At 43.0% G+C, this 19,335-nt stretch overlaps 1 protein-coding gene across 1 annotated transcript in view; it reads right to left on the reverse strand.

The window, feature by feature from the left end:
- The window catches only part of LOC309808832 (forkhead-associated domain-containing protein 1-like), a gene marked incomplete at both ends in the record, with an annotated part of 77,449 nt that extends 58,631 nt beyond the window's left edge, over window positions 1-18,818 (reverse strand). The window contains 2 exons of the mRNA XM_082629405.1: window positions 862-1,068; window positions 18,726-18,818. Of these exons, the coding sequence (XP_082485531.1) occupies window positions 862-1,068; window positions 18,726-18,818 (300 nt within the window). The remainder of the gene's footprint in view (window positions 1-861; window positions 1,069-18,725) is intronic.
- Window positions 18,819-19,335: the final 517 nt, after the last annotated feature.

A 19,335-nucleotide genomic window follows, 5' to 3' on the forward strand; every position in this document is an offset into this window, starting at 1 on the left:
ATTGTGTGCTTACCACGAATGGGCATTATTCTGGGAGATTTACAATTAGAACCATCTCATTTAGCCCTCGAGATAAGCCTGCAAGGTCATTGCTGTCGTTGGCCCCATTTTGTAGATGAGGAAACCGAGGTTCCGAGGGGTCCAATGGCTTGTGCAAGAGTGCACCGAGTAGGCCAGTGGCAGAGCTGGGGTTCTGACCCAGGACTGTGTTGCTAACCAGCCCCCATCCTGCCTCCCTACTGAACCAGATACTTCTGGTGACTGAGCTTTGCTGGGCGAATTTTGCGTTACGTTCCGCTTAACCTGGGGCCATACTTTAGGTCCTGATCCCGGGAACATTTCTGATCCGGTGTGATAACAGCTGGCAGGCCTTGAGTGTCTACTCCGGCCAGAGACTTTGACTTTTTATACATAGATACTCTCTCAACGCCCTGCACCGCTGAGAAGACCCAGACCCAGGCACGCAGAGAACCCTGGCCGAGGTCGCAAAGCTAGGAAGTTGCAGAGCACTGATCTGTCTAAAAAGGAAGCATCCATCTCTGCATCTTCAAAAGCACACACTTGCTTTCCACCTCCCCTCGCCAAGCTTCACTTTTCAGGAAAACGCTCTCGCTCCGGGCTGGTCGCTAGGCAACCCTTGCATGTAATTCCACGAAATGCCCAGAAGAGGGCGCGAGGACTCGCTCTCCCCGGGCACCCACGCGATGGGGCTGAACTTCGCAGAATCGCGAAAGGAAGAGTGACGCGCTCCAGACGAACTCCACCTGTGGCCGTACCCGAGCCCTAGGCTGCACGGAAGGTGACACAACACGGCACCTCTGCACCCCACCCCACCCCACCCCCGCAGGGGCCTGGACTCACCGAGGCTGGGTTTTCGATGACCAGTTCGTAGGTCAGCCCTCCGGACCCAAACCTCAGGATGTCTCCGGGTAGGAGCTTCACAGCCACGTTCTGAATGTGGCACTCATTGACGAACGTGCCGTTGCAGGAATTGAAGTCGTGGAGAACAAAGCTGCTTTCGGCCTCATTATATTCAATGAGTGCGTGATGGTTGTCGACGTCTGCAGACTGAAATGCAGAAGGGGGACAGTCAGAGCCAGGAATAACAGGAATAACAAGGAATAACTAGTGCCACTGACACTGGGGGCCCCAATGTGCTAATCACTTCATCTGGCTGGACAGTCACTGCAATCCTCATTTTAAGAGGAGGATGCTGAGGGTCAGAGAGGTTAAGTGACTTGCCTAAGGCCACACAGCTAGTGAGTGGAGGGTCACCAGACCCTGACAGCAGACCCAGAATAGATGCCCAGTTTTGGGGTAGGGCGTCAGGCAACACAGAGGCAAGAGGGAACTCGGGGGAAATTGGCCAGGAATTGGCCACTTGATAGTTCTCTGATCCCATGCAAGTATCCTTTTGGTTGTCCCGAGTGGCAAGACAGCAGAAATGGCCCAACACAAACCAGAAAGGTCAGTTGGCAAGTGACAACTGTCCATTTACTGCAAGTGTTAAAGTTCAGGGGAGGTTTTGTAATAATTGTTGTTTGTTCTATTCATTTTTAAAATAACATGTTTTTTGTAATAATGCAGAAAATGAGAACTAGAGAAAAACACAAAGAAGACATTAAAATCACTTAGACTCCCGTCCCCCAGAGGCAGGCACCGAGAACACGGTGGTTCACATCCTTCCAGTCTTTTCTCTATGCTTACAATCTTTTTAAAAAGTTTAAACACAATTGAGCTCACACCACAAAACATAGTTTTATAACTACCTTTTAAAAGCCTTGGTGTACAATGAAGGTTTTTCCCCTGTGCTTAATTATTACTGTTGCTTCTTAAAGCTAATCAGAATTTATCTAAGCAAAGATGATCTATTTTTCAATAGGGGCCCTCGTGTGACCACATTTCCCACAAAAGAGAGAGACCCCAGACAGTGAATTGTCAGTGGGGTCAGAAACCTCCTGTATAACAACTTTAATAAGAAGAATGAGCAAAACTCGGCACCAAGGAGGAAATATCACATCCCCCCTGGCCCTGGCGCCCTGGACTATGGGCTGCAGGGCACGTGCGAAGTCTTCTGTCTTCTCAGGACACTGCCTATGAGCCATCCACTCCAGCCTGAGACTTTGCAACTACTTTCTAAGTCACTCTTCTCAGAGCGCCTCATCCAACTTTCATAGAGAGTACTTGGACTTAGAAATCTATACTAATGTCCCACAATATAATTATAACCAATAGCTTATATTAATAATAGCTTATAGTATATGAATAGATAATAATATAACTGCATATATTAGTAGAATATATTAATGACACATTATGTGTAATTACACAAATGCCAGGAAATTTGCTAAGTGCTTTACTGCATTATCCCATTTCATCTTCACAATAATTCAAAGGGATACTTCCTCATTTCAAAAAAATTTAATTTTTTATTTAAGTCTAGTTGATTTACAATGTTGTGTTAGTTTCAGGTGTACAGAAAAGTGATTCAGTTATACATATATATAATATCTATTCTTTTTCAGATTCTTTTCCATCACAGGTTACTGCAAGATATTGAATATAGTTCCCTGTGCTGTACAGTAGGTCTGATAATTACTCATTTTTTAGATGAGGAAACTGAGGCATAGAACGATTACATGTGCCCACAGTCAGTCACTTTGACTCGCCTGGCTTGTTCCCAGGTTTGCCTGATTCAAATGACTGTGCCTTTACCCACTTTTCAAATTCCTATGACACACTTTGGCACTTAAAATACTGGAACACAAGAAGAAAGCAGGAGTAGCTCTATTAATTTCAGGCAGAGCCAACTTCAGAGGAAGGAAAGTTATCAGGGATAAAGAGAGGCGATACATAGTGATAAAGGGGTAGATTCTCCAAGCAGACATAACAGTCCTTCATTGTATGTACCCAACAATAGAGCATCAAAGTATGGAAGGCAAAAACTGATAGAACTGCAAGGAGAAGCAGATGAATCCATCATGGTAGCTGGAGACCTCAACAGCCCTCTGTCAGTGATGGGCAGACCCACCAGGCAGAAAATTAGGAAGAATGAAGTTGAACTGAACAGCACTACCATCATCTGGATCTAACTGGCAACCACACAGCTTCATCCCACAGCAACAAAACACACATCCTTCTCAAGCTCCCATGGAACATTCACCAAGCAGACCACATTCCAGGCCACGAAATATACCTCAACAAATGTAAAAGAATAGAAATTATGCAAAGTACGTTTTCAGAACACAATGGAATTAGGCTAGAAACCAATACCAGAAAGACAGCTGGAAAATACCCAAATATTTGGAGATTAAACAACACACCTCTAAATAACAGATGGGTCAAGGAGGAAGTCTCATGGGAAATAAAAATTTATCTTGAGCTAAATGAAAATGAAAATACAACCTATGAAAATTTGCAAGATGCAGTGAAAGCAGTGCTTGGAGGGAAGTTTATGGCATTGAAGGCATACATTTGAAAAGATCTAAGCTTCCACCTTATGAAACTAGAGAAAGAAGAGCAATATAAGCCTACCACAAGCACAAGACAAGAAGCAATGAATGAAATAAAAAGCAGGAAAACAATAGAGAAAAGTCAGCAAAATAAAGAGCTGTTTGGTTTTTTTTTTTTTTGTAAAGATCAATAAAATTGACAAACCTCTAGCAGGATAACCAAGAAAAAAAGAGAGAAGATACAAATTACTCAAATGAGAAATGAAAGCGATGGAATCACTACTGATCTCATGGACACTGAAGGGATAATAAAGGAATATTATGAATAATTCTATGACCACAGATTTTATAAGTTAATGAAGTGGACCATTTCCTTGAAAGACACAATCTACTGAAACTCACACAAGGAGAAATAAATACTCTGAAAAGACTCATATCTAGTAAAGAATTTGAATCAATAATGAATAACCTTCCAAAATGGAAAGCACCAGGCCTGGATGGGTTCACTGGTCAATTCTATCAAACATTAAGGAAAGAATGATACCAGTTCTCAATAATCTCTTCCAGAAAATAGAAGAAGAGAGAACACTTCCCAGCTCATTCTGTGAGGCCAAACTTATTCTAATAGCAAAACCAGATAAAGATATTACAAAACAGGAAAATTGCAGACCAATACCTGTCATGAATATAGATGCAAAATCCTCAACAAATTATTAGCAAATTGAATCCAGTGATGTATAAAAAGAGTTCTACACCACAGTCAAGTGGGATTTATTCCAGGTATGCAAGGCTGGTTCAACATTTGGAAATCAATTAATGTAATCCATCACATCAACAGCGTAGAGAAGAGAAATCGCATTATCATAACAGCAGATGCAAAAAGAGCATCTGACAAAATTACACACCCATCCATGATAAACTAACAAACCACCAAACCACCACAACAACTCTTGGCAAATTAAGGATGGAGGGGAACTTCCTCAACCTGATAAAGTACATCTATAAAAACCCTAAAGCTAACATCATATTTAATGGTGAGAAACTAGAAACTTTCCAATTAAGATCAGGAATAAGGTGAAGATGTCCCCTTTCACCACACATTTTCAACATTGTACTGTATCTCCTAGCTAATGCAACAAGGCAAGAAAAAAGAATAAAAGCAGATTGGGAAGGAAAAAAAAATTCTTCTTTGGTGAGGTGTTTGTTCAGATCTTTTGCCCATTTTGCAGATGGCATGATTGTCTATGCAGAAAATCCCAAAGAACCGACAAAAAGCCCTCCTGGAACTAATGAGCAATTATAGCCAGGTTGCAGGATACATGATTAACATACAAAAGTCAATTGCTTTCCTATATACGAACAATGAACAAGTGGAATTTGAAATTAAAAACACAACACCATTTACATTAGCACCAAAAAAAAAAAATGAAGTACTTAGGAATAAATCTAACAAAATACTGAGCTATATGAAGAGGTATATGAAGAAAACTACAAAATGTTGATGAAAGAAATCAAAGTAGTCTAAATAAATGAAGAGATATTTCATGTTTATTTGAAATTCCTTAATGATGTATGCTGTTTAACATCTTTTCATATGCTGATTTGACATCTGTAGATTTTCTTTTGTGAGGTGTCTGTTCAGCTCTGTTGTGCATTTTTAAGTTGGGTTGGTTGGTTTCTTATTGTTGACTTTTAAGACTCATTTATATTGTTTATTTATTTATTTTATTGAAGTGTAGTTGATTTACAATGTTGTATTAATTTCTGCTGTACAGCAAAGTGATTCAGTTATACATATATATACATTCTTTTAAAAATATTCTTTTCCATTATGCTTTATCACAGGATATTGAATATAGTTCCCTGTGCTATACAGGGAACAAAAAGCATTTGACAAAATGCAACACTCTTTCATGATAAAAGCACTCAACAAGCAGGTAATAAAGGGAAATTACCTCAACATAATAAAGGTCAAATATGAAAAGCCCACAGGTAGCATCATACTCAAAGGTGAAAGACTGAAAGCTTTTCCTCTAAGATCAAGAAGAAGATAAGGATACCTGCTTTTGACAATTCTATTCAACAAAGTACTGGAAGTCCTAGCCAGAGCAATTAGGCAAGAAAAAGAAATAAAGGCATCCAAATTCGAAAGGAAGAAGTAAAATTATCTCTGTTCACAGGCAACATGATCTTACATGTACAAAATCCTAAAGAGTCCATGAAAAACCACAACCCTCTTAGAACTAATAAACAACATTCAGAAGCAAAATCGTAGGATACAAAATCAACAACAAACATCAGTTGTGTTTCTATATGCTCTCAATGAACAATCTGAAAAGGAAGTTAAGAAAATAATTTCATTTATGATAGCATCAAAAACAATAACATACTTTGGGATAAATTTAACCAAGGTGGTAAAAGATGTGTACACTGAAAACTACCAAGTGCTGCTGAAAGAAATTAAAGACACAAATAAATGGAAAGACACCCTGTATTCGTGGGTTGGAAGACTTAATATTGTTAAGATGTCATTACTACACAGCAGGATCTACAGATTCAAAATCCCAACAGCAGTTTTGGCAGAAATAGAAAAATTCATCCTAAAATTCATATGGAATCTCAGTGGGCCCCAAATAGCCAAAATAATCTTGAGAAAGAAAAGCAAAGCTGGAGGTCTCACACTTCCTGATTTCAAAACTTACTGCATACAAAGATACAGTAATCAAAACAGTGTGATACTGACATAAGGTCAGGCACATAGGCCAATAGAATAGAAGAGAGAGCACAGAAATAAAACTTTGCATATATGGTCCAATGATTTTTGACAAGGGTGCCAAGATTATTCAATGGGGAAGGAACAGTATTTTCAACAAATGATGCTGGGAAAGACTGCAAAAGAATTAAGTTGAACTCTTACCTTACACCATGTATAAAAATTAACTCAAAGTGGATCAAAGACTTAAACGTAGTCTAAAACTATAAAACTTTTAGAGGAAAACACAGGAGGAAAGCTTTATGACACTGGATTTGGCAATGCTTTTTTGGATATGATACCAAAAGCATAGGCAGCAAAAGTAAAAATAGATAAATTCAACTATGTCAAAATTTAAAACTTCTGTGAATCAAAGGACACAATAAACAGGGTGAAAGGCCATCTAGAGAATGGGAGAAAATAGTTGCAAATCACAAATCTGAAAAAGGGTTAATATGAAGAATATATAGAGAACTATAACTCAACAACAACAACAAGAAAAAAAAACCCAAATAACCTGATCAAATATGGGCAAAGAACTGGAATAAACATTTCTCCAAAGAAGATATACAAATGTCCAACAAGCATATAAAAAGATGCTCAACATTACTAGTCATTAGGGAAATGCAAATCAAAACCACAGTGAGATACCACCTCATACCCATTAGGATGGCTACTATCAAAAACAAACAAACAGCAACAGAAAATAACAAGTGTTGGCAAGGATGTAGAGTAGGGGAACACTAATGCACTGCTGAGAATGTAAAATGGTGCAGCTGATAGGAAAAACAGTAGAGCAGCTTCTCAAACAATTTAGAATAAAATTATCATATGATCCAGCAAGTCCACTTCCGGGTATATACCCCAAAGAATTGAAAGCAGGAACTTAAAGAGATATTTGTACACTCATGTTTATAGTAGCATTATTCACAATTGCCAAAAGGTGGAAGCCACCCAAGTGCCCACTGACCGATGATTGGATAAGCAAAATGTGGTCCATCCATACAGTGGAATATTATTCAGTGTAGGAGGAAGGAAATTCTGACACATGCTACAACATGGATGAACCGTGAGGACATGATGTGAAATAAGTGTCACAAAAAGGCAAATTTTGTATGATTCCACTTATGTGAGGTACATAGAGTAGTCAAGCTCATAGAAACAAAATAGAATAGGGGTTGCCAGGGGCTGGGGAAGGGGGAAACGGGGAGTTGTTGTTTAATGGGTACAGTTTCAGTTTTGCAAGATGAAAAATTCTGAGGCTGGTTGCACAACAATGTGAATAACTTACAACTACTGATCTGTACACTTAAAAGTGGTTAAGACGGTAAACTTTATATGTATTTTACCACAATTCAAAAAATGGCTAAGATGAAGGGACTCACTCAACCTCAGGATGCTGGCACAGGGCAATGTCAGGGTTTGAACCCAAGTCTAATTCCAAAACCTGTACCTTTGATTTGTACCCTGTGATTTTCAGAGTAGAGAGTGATTTAATAATGAGAGAGGAGACAGGCAGGACCTAATAGAGAAAACAAGTGCATTTCTTAAAGGCTCCTGCATTTTAAATGTTTAAAAATTATATAGTGAGTCCATAAAATATTGAGACGTTTAAACATCTCTTAACAATGACCATCTGCTCTGATGACTCCTGTGCTTTGAGGAAGCCTCCTCGGGAAGCCGACTTAGTTATGATGTTGCCCTGAGGTTCGCTGACGTTGTCGCTGAGGTTCGACGTGTACCTGGAACCGTCCTTTGAGCTAGGTTTCAACCTTGCATCACCTGGAACTGGGAAGCCCCATCTCAGACCATAACTTCCCGCTCCCAGCCTTCCTTATTCTCTGTCTCGTCCTCTCCTTGAGTCACGTAGCCTTTGCTCCCCGTCCCCTCCCTATGCGTAATGCCCTACGCTCACCCAGCCTGGGCCCTGCTCGAGCTCACCAGCTCCTTCAAGTCCATCCTGGCCCCCAAACCCTCCTGCCACCCTCAAACTTCTGTCCTGAGGCTGTCCCAGTGCCCTCTGGGCCCCCCAGCCAGCAGGTTCCTGGTCTTAGGCTTTTAATTCTACTTTGACAACAGCCTCCTAGGTCTTCACCTCCTGCACCTGCCTGCATCCTCCGTCTGCTTCTCCAGACCCTCCTCCATCCCCTTCCACAGCGCCCTCTGCCCAGCAGGCCCACCTGTGCAGCTACATCCATGGGCTGATGGGCTCCTTGACTCTGGTTTCTGGTTGGGTTTGGCCAAATGCGGGGGTTAGAGATCAGAGCAGGGAGGAGAGAGGTTGGGGTACTTACTCCCCTGGCTTCCTTTCTCTGGGGCCACACAGCTTCCCTCAGAGGGACTCTACCCAGCCCTCGGGGTCTCCGGGTCCCAGGAAATGCCCCTGCCCCTCACCCCTCAGCTCTGGGGGTGGGAACAGTCCTCACTCATACTAGCTCTGGGCCCTGCACTATCCTTTGTGGTTTCTCTGAGCCCTGCCCACTCCCTGTCGAGTCCCTTCAGGAAACTCCCCTCCATCACTCCACACCCCTGTGAATGTGCCTTCAGCTCCCTGCCAGGACCTGGACTTCCCAGGCAGGGAGAAGCTCATAGATGGAAACTTCAAGGCTTCTTTTAGCTGCCAAGGGCCTCCGGGTGGTCCTGTCTTCATCTCACCCTTGTCTGGTCCCTCTCCTCAACCATCTCCTCTTCTGCATCCTCACCTTGACAGTGTAACTTCCGTCTTAGCTGTGAACGTGCTCACCACCCCCTCGGCCTGGAAACACCGCCCCTTCCCCCTTCCTTTCCTTTATTGTCAAATGGCTTCAAGAGGTTCCTCTCCCGCTGGGTCCTCAACCCACTGCCATTGCCCTCGGGGGCCTCCTCGGGCTCTCGGCCTCCCTGTGACATGTGACACAGTTGTCAGAGAGAGGCACGTGGCCTGGTGGTTCAGGGGTTGGGGGAGCAGGGCAACGTGGTGGTTACTAGACTGGGCTCGAGCCCAGCTCTCCTACTTCCTAGCAGGGTGACCTTGGGCAAGTGATACCTCAGCTTCCTCATCTGTAAGGTAACAAAAGGACAGTCTTATAAGTTACTGGTGACGTATAAATGATATAATACATACTAAAGCACTTAGAAGAGAACATAGGGCAAATGGGAAATGTTCTCTATTATGAGCAAGAGGATGGGCTCTGGAGTTAGAAAGCCTTGAGTTCAAGTCCCACCTCTGCTACCTTCCAGCTGTGCAGCCTGGGGCATGGTTCTTTGCTTCTCTTTGGTTGCTCCCTGAGCAGCAAAAATGAGTTTGATAAGCTGGGCTTTGTATGATTGACAAAAGGTACTGCTTGGTGACTTGTTCAAAGGAGTGGGATAACATTTTTGAAATTAACTTGTGTGTGTGTGTGTGTGTGTGTGTGTGTGTGTGTGTGTGTTTTATCTATTTCTCTTAACCTTTTGGTTCTAGGCTATCCCATCCCCCAGCCCTATCCCCCCACTGCCTCAGGAAAGGGATGTAGTACAGAAATAGTAAAAAAAAAAAAATGGGGTTTTCAAAAGAATAAGGATATGAGGAAACGGCCAGGCGCTGGTGAGACGACGAGTCTGGGAGTGGAAGGAAAGAAGAAGCTTCTCTGCTTCCCCGTCAGCTGGATCCTTCCTCCCCGGTCTCCCTGGGAGAGCCCTGTGGACCGGCAAGTCCTCAGGAGAGGCTGCTCCTGAAATCAGACTGCCCGAGCGTGGTGCCCAGTGCCCCAGCCTCCCTCTGTGACCTCAGGCAGGATACTCAGCCTATCTGTGCCTCAACGCCCTCATCTGTAAAGTGGGGCAAACAACACTAACCTCCTAAGGATGAAATGAGTTAATACACTCGAGAGTGAAAAGAACAGTACCTGGCACAAAGCAAGCTGTCTCTGTGATGAATACCCTCAGCCTGGCAGCAGCTCTCTGGCTCCCTCACCTCTCTGACTGCTTCCAGGTCTCCACGCCGGGCTCCTCTCCCCTCAGATGTCCGTTTCCTCTGCACTCTGTCCATGGGCTGGGGCCACTGTGCCACCCCCTCGATTCGCAGGTGTGTATTTCCAACCCCTGGTTCATCTCCAGGCCCCAAACTGCCTGGCCGCTTCAGGGATGTTCAGGTGCTCACTCAACCAGTCCTGCTTCCTGCCCTCTTGGTAACGGGATTATCACCTGCCAGCTCATCCAGCCATCTTTCTCCGTGGCCTGTGGCATTGATCCTACTGATTCTTCCAGAAAGCTCTCAGACCAGTCCCAAAGCAACGGTCCAGTCAAGTGGTAGTATTAATGTGCTGGGCAGAATGGTCTCCCAAAGATGCCCATGCCCTGATCCCCAGAACCTGGGAATATGCTCCATGACGTGGCCAAAGGGACTGTGCCGATGTCAAGGTTACTAATCAGTGCTCTTAAAAGAGGGAGACTAAGGACTTCCCTGGTGTTGCAGTGGTTAAGAATCCGCCTGCCAATGCAAGAGACACGGGTTCGAGCCCTGGTCCGGGAAGATCCCACATGCCATGGAGCAACGAAGCCCGTGTGCCACAACTACTGAGCCTGCGCTCCAGAGCCCACGAGCCACAACTACTGAGCCCACGTGCCACAACTACTGAATCTGCGTGCCTAGAGCCCGTGCTCCACAACAAGAGAAGCTACTGCAATGAGAAGCCCGTGCACCGCAACAAAGAGTAACCCTCGCTCGCTGCAACTAGAGAAAGCCTGTGCTCAGCAACGAAGACCAAACCCAGCCAAAAACTTTTTAAAAAATTTTTTAAAAGTGGGAGACTATCCTGGGTTATCCAGGTGGGACTAATTGAACTCCACCAGTCCTTATAAGCAGAGAACTTACTCTGGCTGGATTGGAGAGATAAGTGGTGTTTCTTGCTGGGCCCCCACTTAACAGCCCCAATGCTCCTCTTCCTGGGAAAGCACCAGGTCAACGTTTCCTCTTTACCCAAATCCCCCCCAGATGGCACCACCTCAGTCTGTTGCATGAATGAGGATCACGAGAACATTGATCTCACATTTCACTGACAACCCCCATTCTCCATTCCACAGGGTGGAATTTCCCTAGCTTAGTCAATTATCTTGTTATCTCAGTTAACTGAGAATTTCCAATTTAGATATTAGATGTTCCCAAAGCTAAATTTACACTCAAAAAATGAAGCTTCTGTTTTTAGAAGCTTGAGTCAGCTCAGTCTGAAACTCAGCCCCACCTCCCCCGACTAGCTGTGTGATTTGGGCCAGTTCCTTAACCTTTCTGAGTCCCATGTCCATGTCATCAAATGCGGATAATAATGATAATAGTAGTTCTCACCCGCACAGGATTAGTTTTGTGGATATAATGCTATAAATATATATACAGAACATACATAGATGATGTATAAAGCCATGTGAGATACAGTAAGTAGTCCATAAATGTATGCTGTAGCTGTTTGCATTATGTATGCTATTCAAAAGATTATGATCTTTCTTTCATCTCACATCCATCAGAATGGCTACTTTAAAAAAAAAAAGGGAAATAACAAGTGTTGGTGAGGACGCAGGGAAAGTGGAACCCTTGTGCCCTGTTGTGAGAATGTAACTTGGTGCAGCCACTATGGAAAACAGCATGGCAGTTCCTGAAACAATTAAAAATAAAATTATCATATGATCCAGCAAGTCTACTTTTGGGTATATATCCCAAAGAACTGAAAGCAGGGCCTTGAAGAGATATTTATACACCCATGTTCATAGCATTGTTTGCAACAGCCAAAAGGTGGAAACAACCCAAGTGTCCATCAGTAGATGAATGAATAAACAAAATGTGGTGAATCCACACAATGGAATATTATTCAGCCTTAAAAAAGGAAGGAAATTCGGACACATGCTACAGCCTGGATGAACATGGACATTATACTCAGTGAAAGGATATTATACTCAGTGAAAGAAGCCAGTCATGAAAAGACAAATACTGTTATGATTCTACTTATATGAGATACCCAGAGTAGCCAAGGTCATAGAGACAGAAAGCAGAATGGTGGTTGCTGGGGGCTGGGATGGGGGGACAAGGGGAGTTGTTGTTTCATGGGTGCAGTTTCAGTTCTGCAAGATTCAAAGAGTTCTGGAGATGGATGGGGGTGATGGCTGCACAACAGTGTGAATATATTTAATGCCACTGAACTGCACACTTAATAAAAGTGGTTAAGATGGTAAATTTTATGTTATGCATCTCTTACCACAATAAAAAAAAAAAAAGAAAAATGAGATCACGATCTAGCCCTTTCCTCTGAACTTTTTCCTCTTGGAAGCCCTCCATCTGCTGGTGAGAAACTAGTCCCATCAATTGCTGTGCTGGGTACTGACCAATGAAATCAGCCGCCAGTTCCCAAACAGGGGACAAAACATTCCCTGAGGACTGGTGAGACCTAACAGGTGAACCCCCAGAGCAAGGAGCACTTGGGGAGAAGCCAGGGGTGAGGTGGGGGGGAGGGGGGAGGAGGGGAGCACGACCCAGGCAGGAGGACAAGCGCGATGCAGATGGGGAGCCAGCAAGTGCACCCTCCCAGGCCTGTTTCATTCCGTGGATTTCCCCACAGAGAGTCCACCTGTCACCTTATGTCTCAAAATGCAGGTGTTCGCTTAGAATAAGAGAAATGTGAATTAAAATGACACTGGTACCATACTTCACCCCGTAGATCAGTGAAGATCCAATGGGGGGTCAGCACCCTAGGCTGGGGAGGGAGTGGGAGACGGGCGTCCACTGCTGGCAGGACACCACGTCTGGAAACCTCTGGTGGGAAATTTGGCCATGCCCATCAGAGCTACAGCTGTGTGTGTCCTTTGACAGAGCAGACATATCTGCATGTCCGTGAAATTATGCAAATAATAGGAGAATCCCAGCAGCCTTGTTTAATAATAATAAACAAGATTATGGTGTAGGCTCTGGTTCTTTCCTGAGAGGCAGCCCAGAACTGACAGGGGCCAGAAAAAGGGACGAGAGTCATCCGGCTGGATGGGATCTGGGGTATGTGTATGAGATCAGTCTGGCTTCACGACCCTCAGATCCCACGCGAGAAGGGCTGACACAGGCTGGAGAGATGGCTAAACCCATGAGAAAGGAGATGCCTGGCAGGACACTGACCACCGAGGGTGAGGGGTGGACACCAGCATTTCATCCCCCTGTCATGTCTGTTCTTTCTTTTTCTCTTCCATCTCCACCTTCCTAGCTGCAGCCCTGCACTGACTTGGGCTGTCCTAGAGCTCAGTCTTCTAGGGATCCTGGAACCTCACTAGGGTGGGACTGGGGGAGTCCCTGGGGAGGGGGTAGGGTCAGTCAGCCCTTCATTGTTTACCCTTCGCTTCTCTTTTCCTCAAAACAAAGTTTATTGAAAGAATACACACACACACACACACACACACACACACACACACACACACACAAAGCAGGAGCTCTGCTGATCAAGAACGGAGAGGGAGGGAGCACTGATGTTGGGGTTCTCAAAGTGTGGTCCTGGAACCAACTCCAGGGACTCCATTCCCCCCACCTGAACCTGGGGAGCATATAAATGTGAAGATTCCTGGGCCTTACCCCAAACCCACTGGGTCAGAATGCCTAGGAGTTCATGTTGAACAACCACTCTTAAACATGCGGAAAATCCAACAACCACTGGCTTTGGTGTTTCTTCATTCTGGAAGAACTGAGTCCCTTTCTCAGCAGAGATTAAATAACAGCCATATCCAACTCTAAAAAATACACTTCACAAGGCACATCAAATCATATAAATTATAACTTGCAAGGTTTAGCTGTGAAATGAGCAAGGCTGAGGCTTTTGAGCCATGTAAAATGGGAGAGGGGAGATTGTGAATAGAGCTCCTGATGGCTCGTCTGCACACAGCAGCCGGGATTTTCACTGGTAGGTCTCCCCCTTGTTTACAATCCTTCAAGCCTTCTTCCCACTACTTTCAGATAAAGATCAAAACCCTTATGGTGACATGAAGGAGGCCGACTTGTCCCTTAGCCCTCCTCCTTCCCACTCTGACTTCTGGACGCCCTGGTTTTCTCTCAGTCCCTTGGGTTCACAATATGCTCTTCCACCCCAGGGCCCTTGCACATGCCATTCCCTTCTCCTATTGTCTAGTTAAGTCCTCCTTGTCTTCCATATTCCTTTCCTTTACAGCCCCAATGTTGGAATGGAATTAGTCACACCTTTGTGGGATCATTTGACTTATTTCTCTCTCTCCTGGCAGCTTCCTGATGGCAGGGACCATGTCCAGTTCTGCCATCACTGTACCCCTAGACTTGGCTCGGTGCTGAGGCTCTGGGTAAATACTGTGCAATGAATGAGTGATAGCAACCGTTATCACTGTTGACTAGAAACAGTTCTCACTAGCCTGGCTATAAACAGGCTTCCTACTGCCTTAGGGAACCAAACTCCTTACAGGATATAGAAAAAAGTCTGGAGGGTAAAACCCTGCAAATATCAATATTGATTTTTCCCTGAGCCAAATGATTACAAGTGACTTTTATTTTCTTCCTTATATTTTCCTTTCTCCCAATTTTTAAAAACAAGAAGCATGTAACTACCTTCCATTATCGGAAAGAGTAAATGATGTCGAAATACTACGATACCAATAGTCCAAACAACATGTCAGCCTTGCTGATGAGTAGAAATCTTTAGAAGCATAACTGCGTATTCTTTAGGATTGATCCAGGCAAATAAAACAAACAATCTTTTTTATTTGCTAGATGTAACCTCTGGGTAATTGCAAGGATGATTTTTAGTAATATAAATCCCTGACATTTTTGTTTTGTTTTGTTTTGTTTTGTTTTTTGCGGTACACGGGCCTCTCACGGTTGTGGCCTCTCCTGTTGCGGAGCTCAGGCTCCGGACACACTGGCTCAGCGGCCATGGCTCGTGGGCCCAGCCGCTCCGCGGCATGTGGGATATTCCCAGACCGGGGCACGAACCCGTGTCCCTTGTATCGGCAGGCGGACTCTCAACCACTTCGCCACCAGGGAAGCCTAGTGACGTATTTCTTAAGCTAAGTCCGAGGAGCAGTAAGCAGTCAATTATTTATATACAATGAATGCAACTCAATTTCTGTCTAGTTAATAACTGTCCTCATTAGTTCCCTTTTCCAAATGGCTTATTAATGTCAGTGGATCCTCATCTCAACCCTGTGCACCTCTGAGGATTCTTCTCAGTCTCTGTTTTAGGAGACCATAATAATGATCATTGTGACATTCACTGAGCACCACATGCCAGGCTCTTTATGTGCATTTCTCACTTAATCCTCAGAATAACCCTGTGAGGTAAGAGGTTTACAGACAGGGAAAAGGAGCTCAGAGTGATTAAGTAATTTGGTTGAAGTCACTCAGCCACAAAGTAGCCTAATGAGATTCAAACCCAGCTCTGTCTATCTCCAAAGCCTGTGCTTTTAAAAATTACTACAGTTTTCTAATGTCATAGTCAGGTTCAAAACAGAGATCTCTGTCTCTACTTTAGCCAGACAGGAAATAAAACTACCCCAAATCTATGCCTTGTTAGGATAAAGAAGAAACTACAGTTCTTCTTCTTCTTCTTTTTCCTCCCACTTTGCACACTGAACAGATGTTCTGTGTCCTTGAAGGGAGACCATATCATGGAGGAGAATCTCACGGGGACGTTCATGGAGTTATCTTTAAATCTGTTGCGTTTACAATAAACACTCTCAGAAAACTAGGAATAAAGGGGGAAATTTCTCACTTGGTAAGAACATGTATAAAAACCCTACAGCTAACCTCCTACTTAATGGTGAAAGAGTAACTGCTTTCCCCTAAGGTCAGGAACAAGCAAATATAAGGATTTATACACTGCTCTTGTTCAGCAGAGTCCTGGAAGTCTTAACCAGGGAAATAAAGCAAGGAAAAGAAGATTAAAAGCATTCAGATCTCCTTTTCTGAAAGAAGAAATAAAATTGTTCTTATTTGCAGATGACATGATTGTTTATGTATAAAATCCCAAGAAATCTACAAAAGCCCTTATATAAGAAAGTGCAGTTAAGGTTGCAAGATACCAAGAAGCATACAAAAATCAACTGTATTTCTATATACTGTCAATGAACATGTGGACACCAAAATTAAAAATATAATACCATTTACAATCACTCAAAAAAAACAAAAAGAGAGACATAGTTAAGTGTAAATCTAACAAAACATGTACAGGACTCGTATGCTGAAAACTACAAAACACTCAAGAGAGACACCGAATAAATGGAGAAATATACAATGTTCATGAATTGGAAGACAATGTAGGAGTATATCAATTATTCTCACATTGATATATAGGATAAAACACAATTCCAATCAAAATTACAGCATGATATTTTGTGTATACAGACAGGCTTACACTAAAATGTAAATGGAAAGGCAAAGGAACTAGAATAGGTTAAAAAATTTCTTTAAAGAAAAGTGGGAGGAATCACACTACCTGATTTAAGACTTACATAGCGACAGTAATCAAGGCTATCTCATAATGGTAGATCCATTATGACAAATAGATCCATGAAACATAATAGGGAACTAAGAAGTAGCCCCCATAGAAAGTATGGCCAGATTATTTTTGACAAACTTGCAAAAGCAATTCAATGGAGAAAGGATAGTCTTTTCAACAAATGGTTCTGGAACAACTAAATATCCACATGCAAGAAAAATGAACTTTGACCTAAATATCACATCATTAACGACAGTGAACCCAAAATGGTTCATAGATTTAAAAATTTCTTTCTTAGAAGAAAACATAAGAGAAAATCCTCAGGGTCAGGGACCTTGTGGCATGTTCTTAGACATGACACTAAAAGCATGATCTATAAAAGAAAAACTAACTACCTGGACTTCATCAAGAGTTAAAGCTTTTGCTCTGTGAAATACTCTGCTAAGAGAATGAGAAGACAAGCTACGGATGGGAGAAAATATTTGCAAACCATCTATCTGACAAGGGACTCATATCTAAAATACATAAAGAATTCTCAGAACTCAATGGTAAAAAACTAAACAATTCGATTACAGACACTTAAAAGATATGAAGAGATATTTCACTGAAGAGGATATGCAGAAGGCAAGCATGTACATGAAAAGACATTTAACATCACTATCGATTTGGAAAATGCAAGTTAAGACTATGATGAGATACCACTACACACTTACTAAAACAGCTAAAATGAAAAACCGTGTTTAGGCTAATTGCTGGTGAGGATGTGTCTCATACATTGCTGGTGGAAATGAAAAATGGTATAGCAACGCTGGATAAGACTGGCAGTTTCTTTACAAACCGAATCTATATAAACACATATGTTAATCCATGCAATCATACTCCTGAGCATTTATCACAGAGAAATAAAAACTTATGTTCACACAAAAACCTGTACACAAATGTTTATAGTACATTTATTTGTAATAGCCACAAATGGAAACAAAATGTCCTTCAAAAAGTGAATGGTTAAACATAGGTGATACGTCCATACCGTGGACTATTACTCAGCAAAAAAAGAACAAGCTAATAACCTAAATGGATGTCAAGGGCACTACACTGACTAAAAAAAAAAAAATCAATCACAAAGGTCATACATACATGATGAAAATTATAGAGACGGAGAACAGATTAGTGGTTTTCGGAGCGTGGGGACGATGGTGGGAGGAGGAATTGTGACTATAAAAGGAGCATCACAAGGGACATCTCTGATGATGGAATACTCCTATATCCTGAGGGCCACACCCAAATCCACACGTGGTAAAATGGCACAGGACTCCACACATGCTTCGTGCCATTCTCTCTACTATTTGTGCATCTATAATTATTTCAAAATAAAGTTTAAAAAAATCTGTTGAGTGAAGTCTGAGAGTGGTCTGCCTTTCACAGTCCTAAAGGGATTCCATTGCATTTCTCTTTCTGCTTCAATATTTTAATCCCTTTCAAAATGTTAAAAGGCTCAAAGCCACTGTTTTTATAATTCCTTACTTACAATTTCTTCCAACTTCCTTGGCTGTCAATGAGCTGGGACTGTGGACCAAGCCACAGCTAATTCAGAGAATGGAATGAAATGAAGTGAGAGAGCACTGAGGCCATGCCCAGGGCTTACCCTGATTTACTACTTGGAGGTACGGGGGCGGGGGAGGGCTCTGAGGGGCCCGTAGTCTCCAGAAGCTCTGGAAAGGGCGAGAGGTCATTGCTCAAGCTGGGCACTTCAGGTGGCCGTGGCTGCCAGACGCGGAGCAGGTGAAGGTCAAGCATCAGCTCTACGCCCACCTTCCAAACCGCGCCATCAGGGTGGGACACTGCACACACAGTCAGCAAAGGACACAGGGCCCATCGCACTTTGCACTGTGCTCATTCTCACCACATGTGCCAGGGAGACCCAGCACATGCCGGGATTGGTTATTGGTGGCACACCGAGGAAGGCTGGGACTGTTAGCCAGAGGCTGTGCTTTACAAGAGACTGGAGTCCACAGAACAGTAAGGACTTTTGGTGGTGTGAGGGGTAGGGAGGGTCGGGGACTGGCTAGGAAGAGGTCTTACCTCTAAAACAAGGTCTGAATTTTCATGCCTTCCAATCGTAGTGCTTTTATTCAGGACAAAATAGCCTTCTGCACTCTTTAGATAGGCTTTCATATTCTCTGCTTTCCCTATAAAAGGTTTTCAGAAAACAATTTTGTTAGAAAAATACAGTCCTCTAATTATTCAATGTCATATTTAGAATGAATGGAATACACCATAATGTCCACAGGAGAAGTCAGCAGAGGTAGGAGTGGATAGCTGGATTTAACAATGATCACAATGATAATTCCGCACATTTTTAAGACTGTCCTTTTAACAGTGATAGCCGGCATAGATGAGCTTGCTTCTGATCACAAGAGGACATCCTTTATGTAACTCAGAGCACAAACAAGCAATAGCAAAAAAAAAAAAACCCAAACAAATCTGAATTCCACTGATAACCGCTCTCCACCTCCCATTAAGCTTAGTTTGGGGTTAGTTATCTGACAGAATCAAATACTCAGTGTTACTAACCCACCACTTACTAGCTCTGTGACTCTGAGTGAGTTACTTATTCTCTCTCTATGCCTCTGTTTCCTCATCTGTAAAATGGGGCTAATAATACTCTGTATCCCAAAGAGTTTTGTGAGGA

The sequence above is a fragment of the Mesoplodon mirus genome (genome assembly GCF_964341445.2).
Source record: "Mesoplodon mirus genome assembly, chromosome: 7".
NCBI classification, from domain to species: Eukaryota; Metazoa; Chordata; class Mammalia; order Artiodactyla; family Ziphiidae; genus Mesoplodon; species Mesoplodon mirus.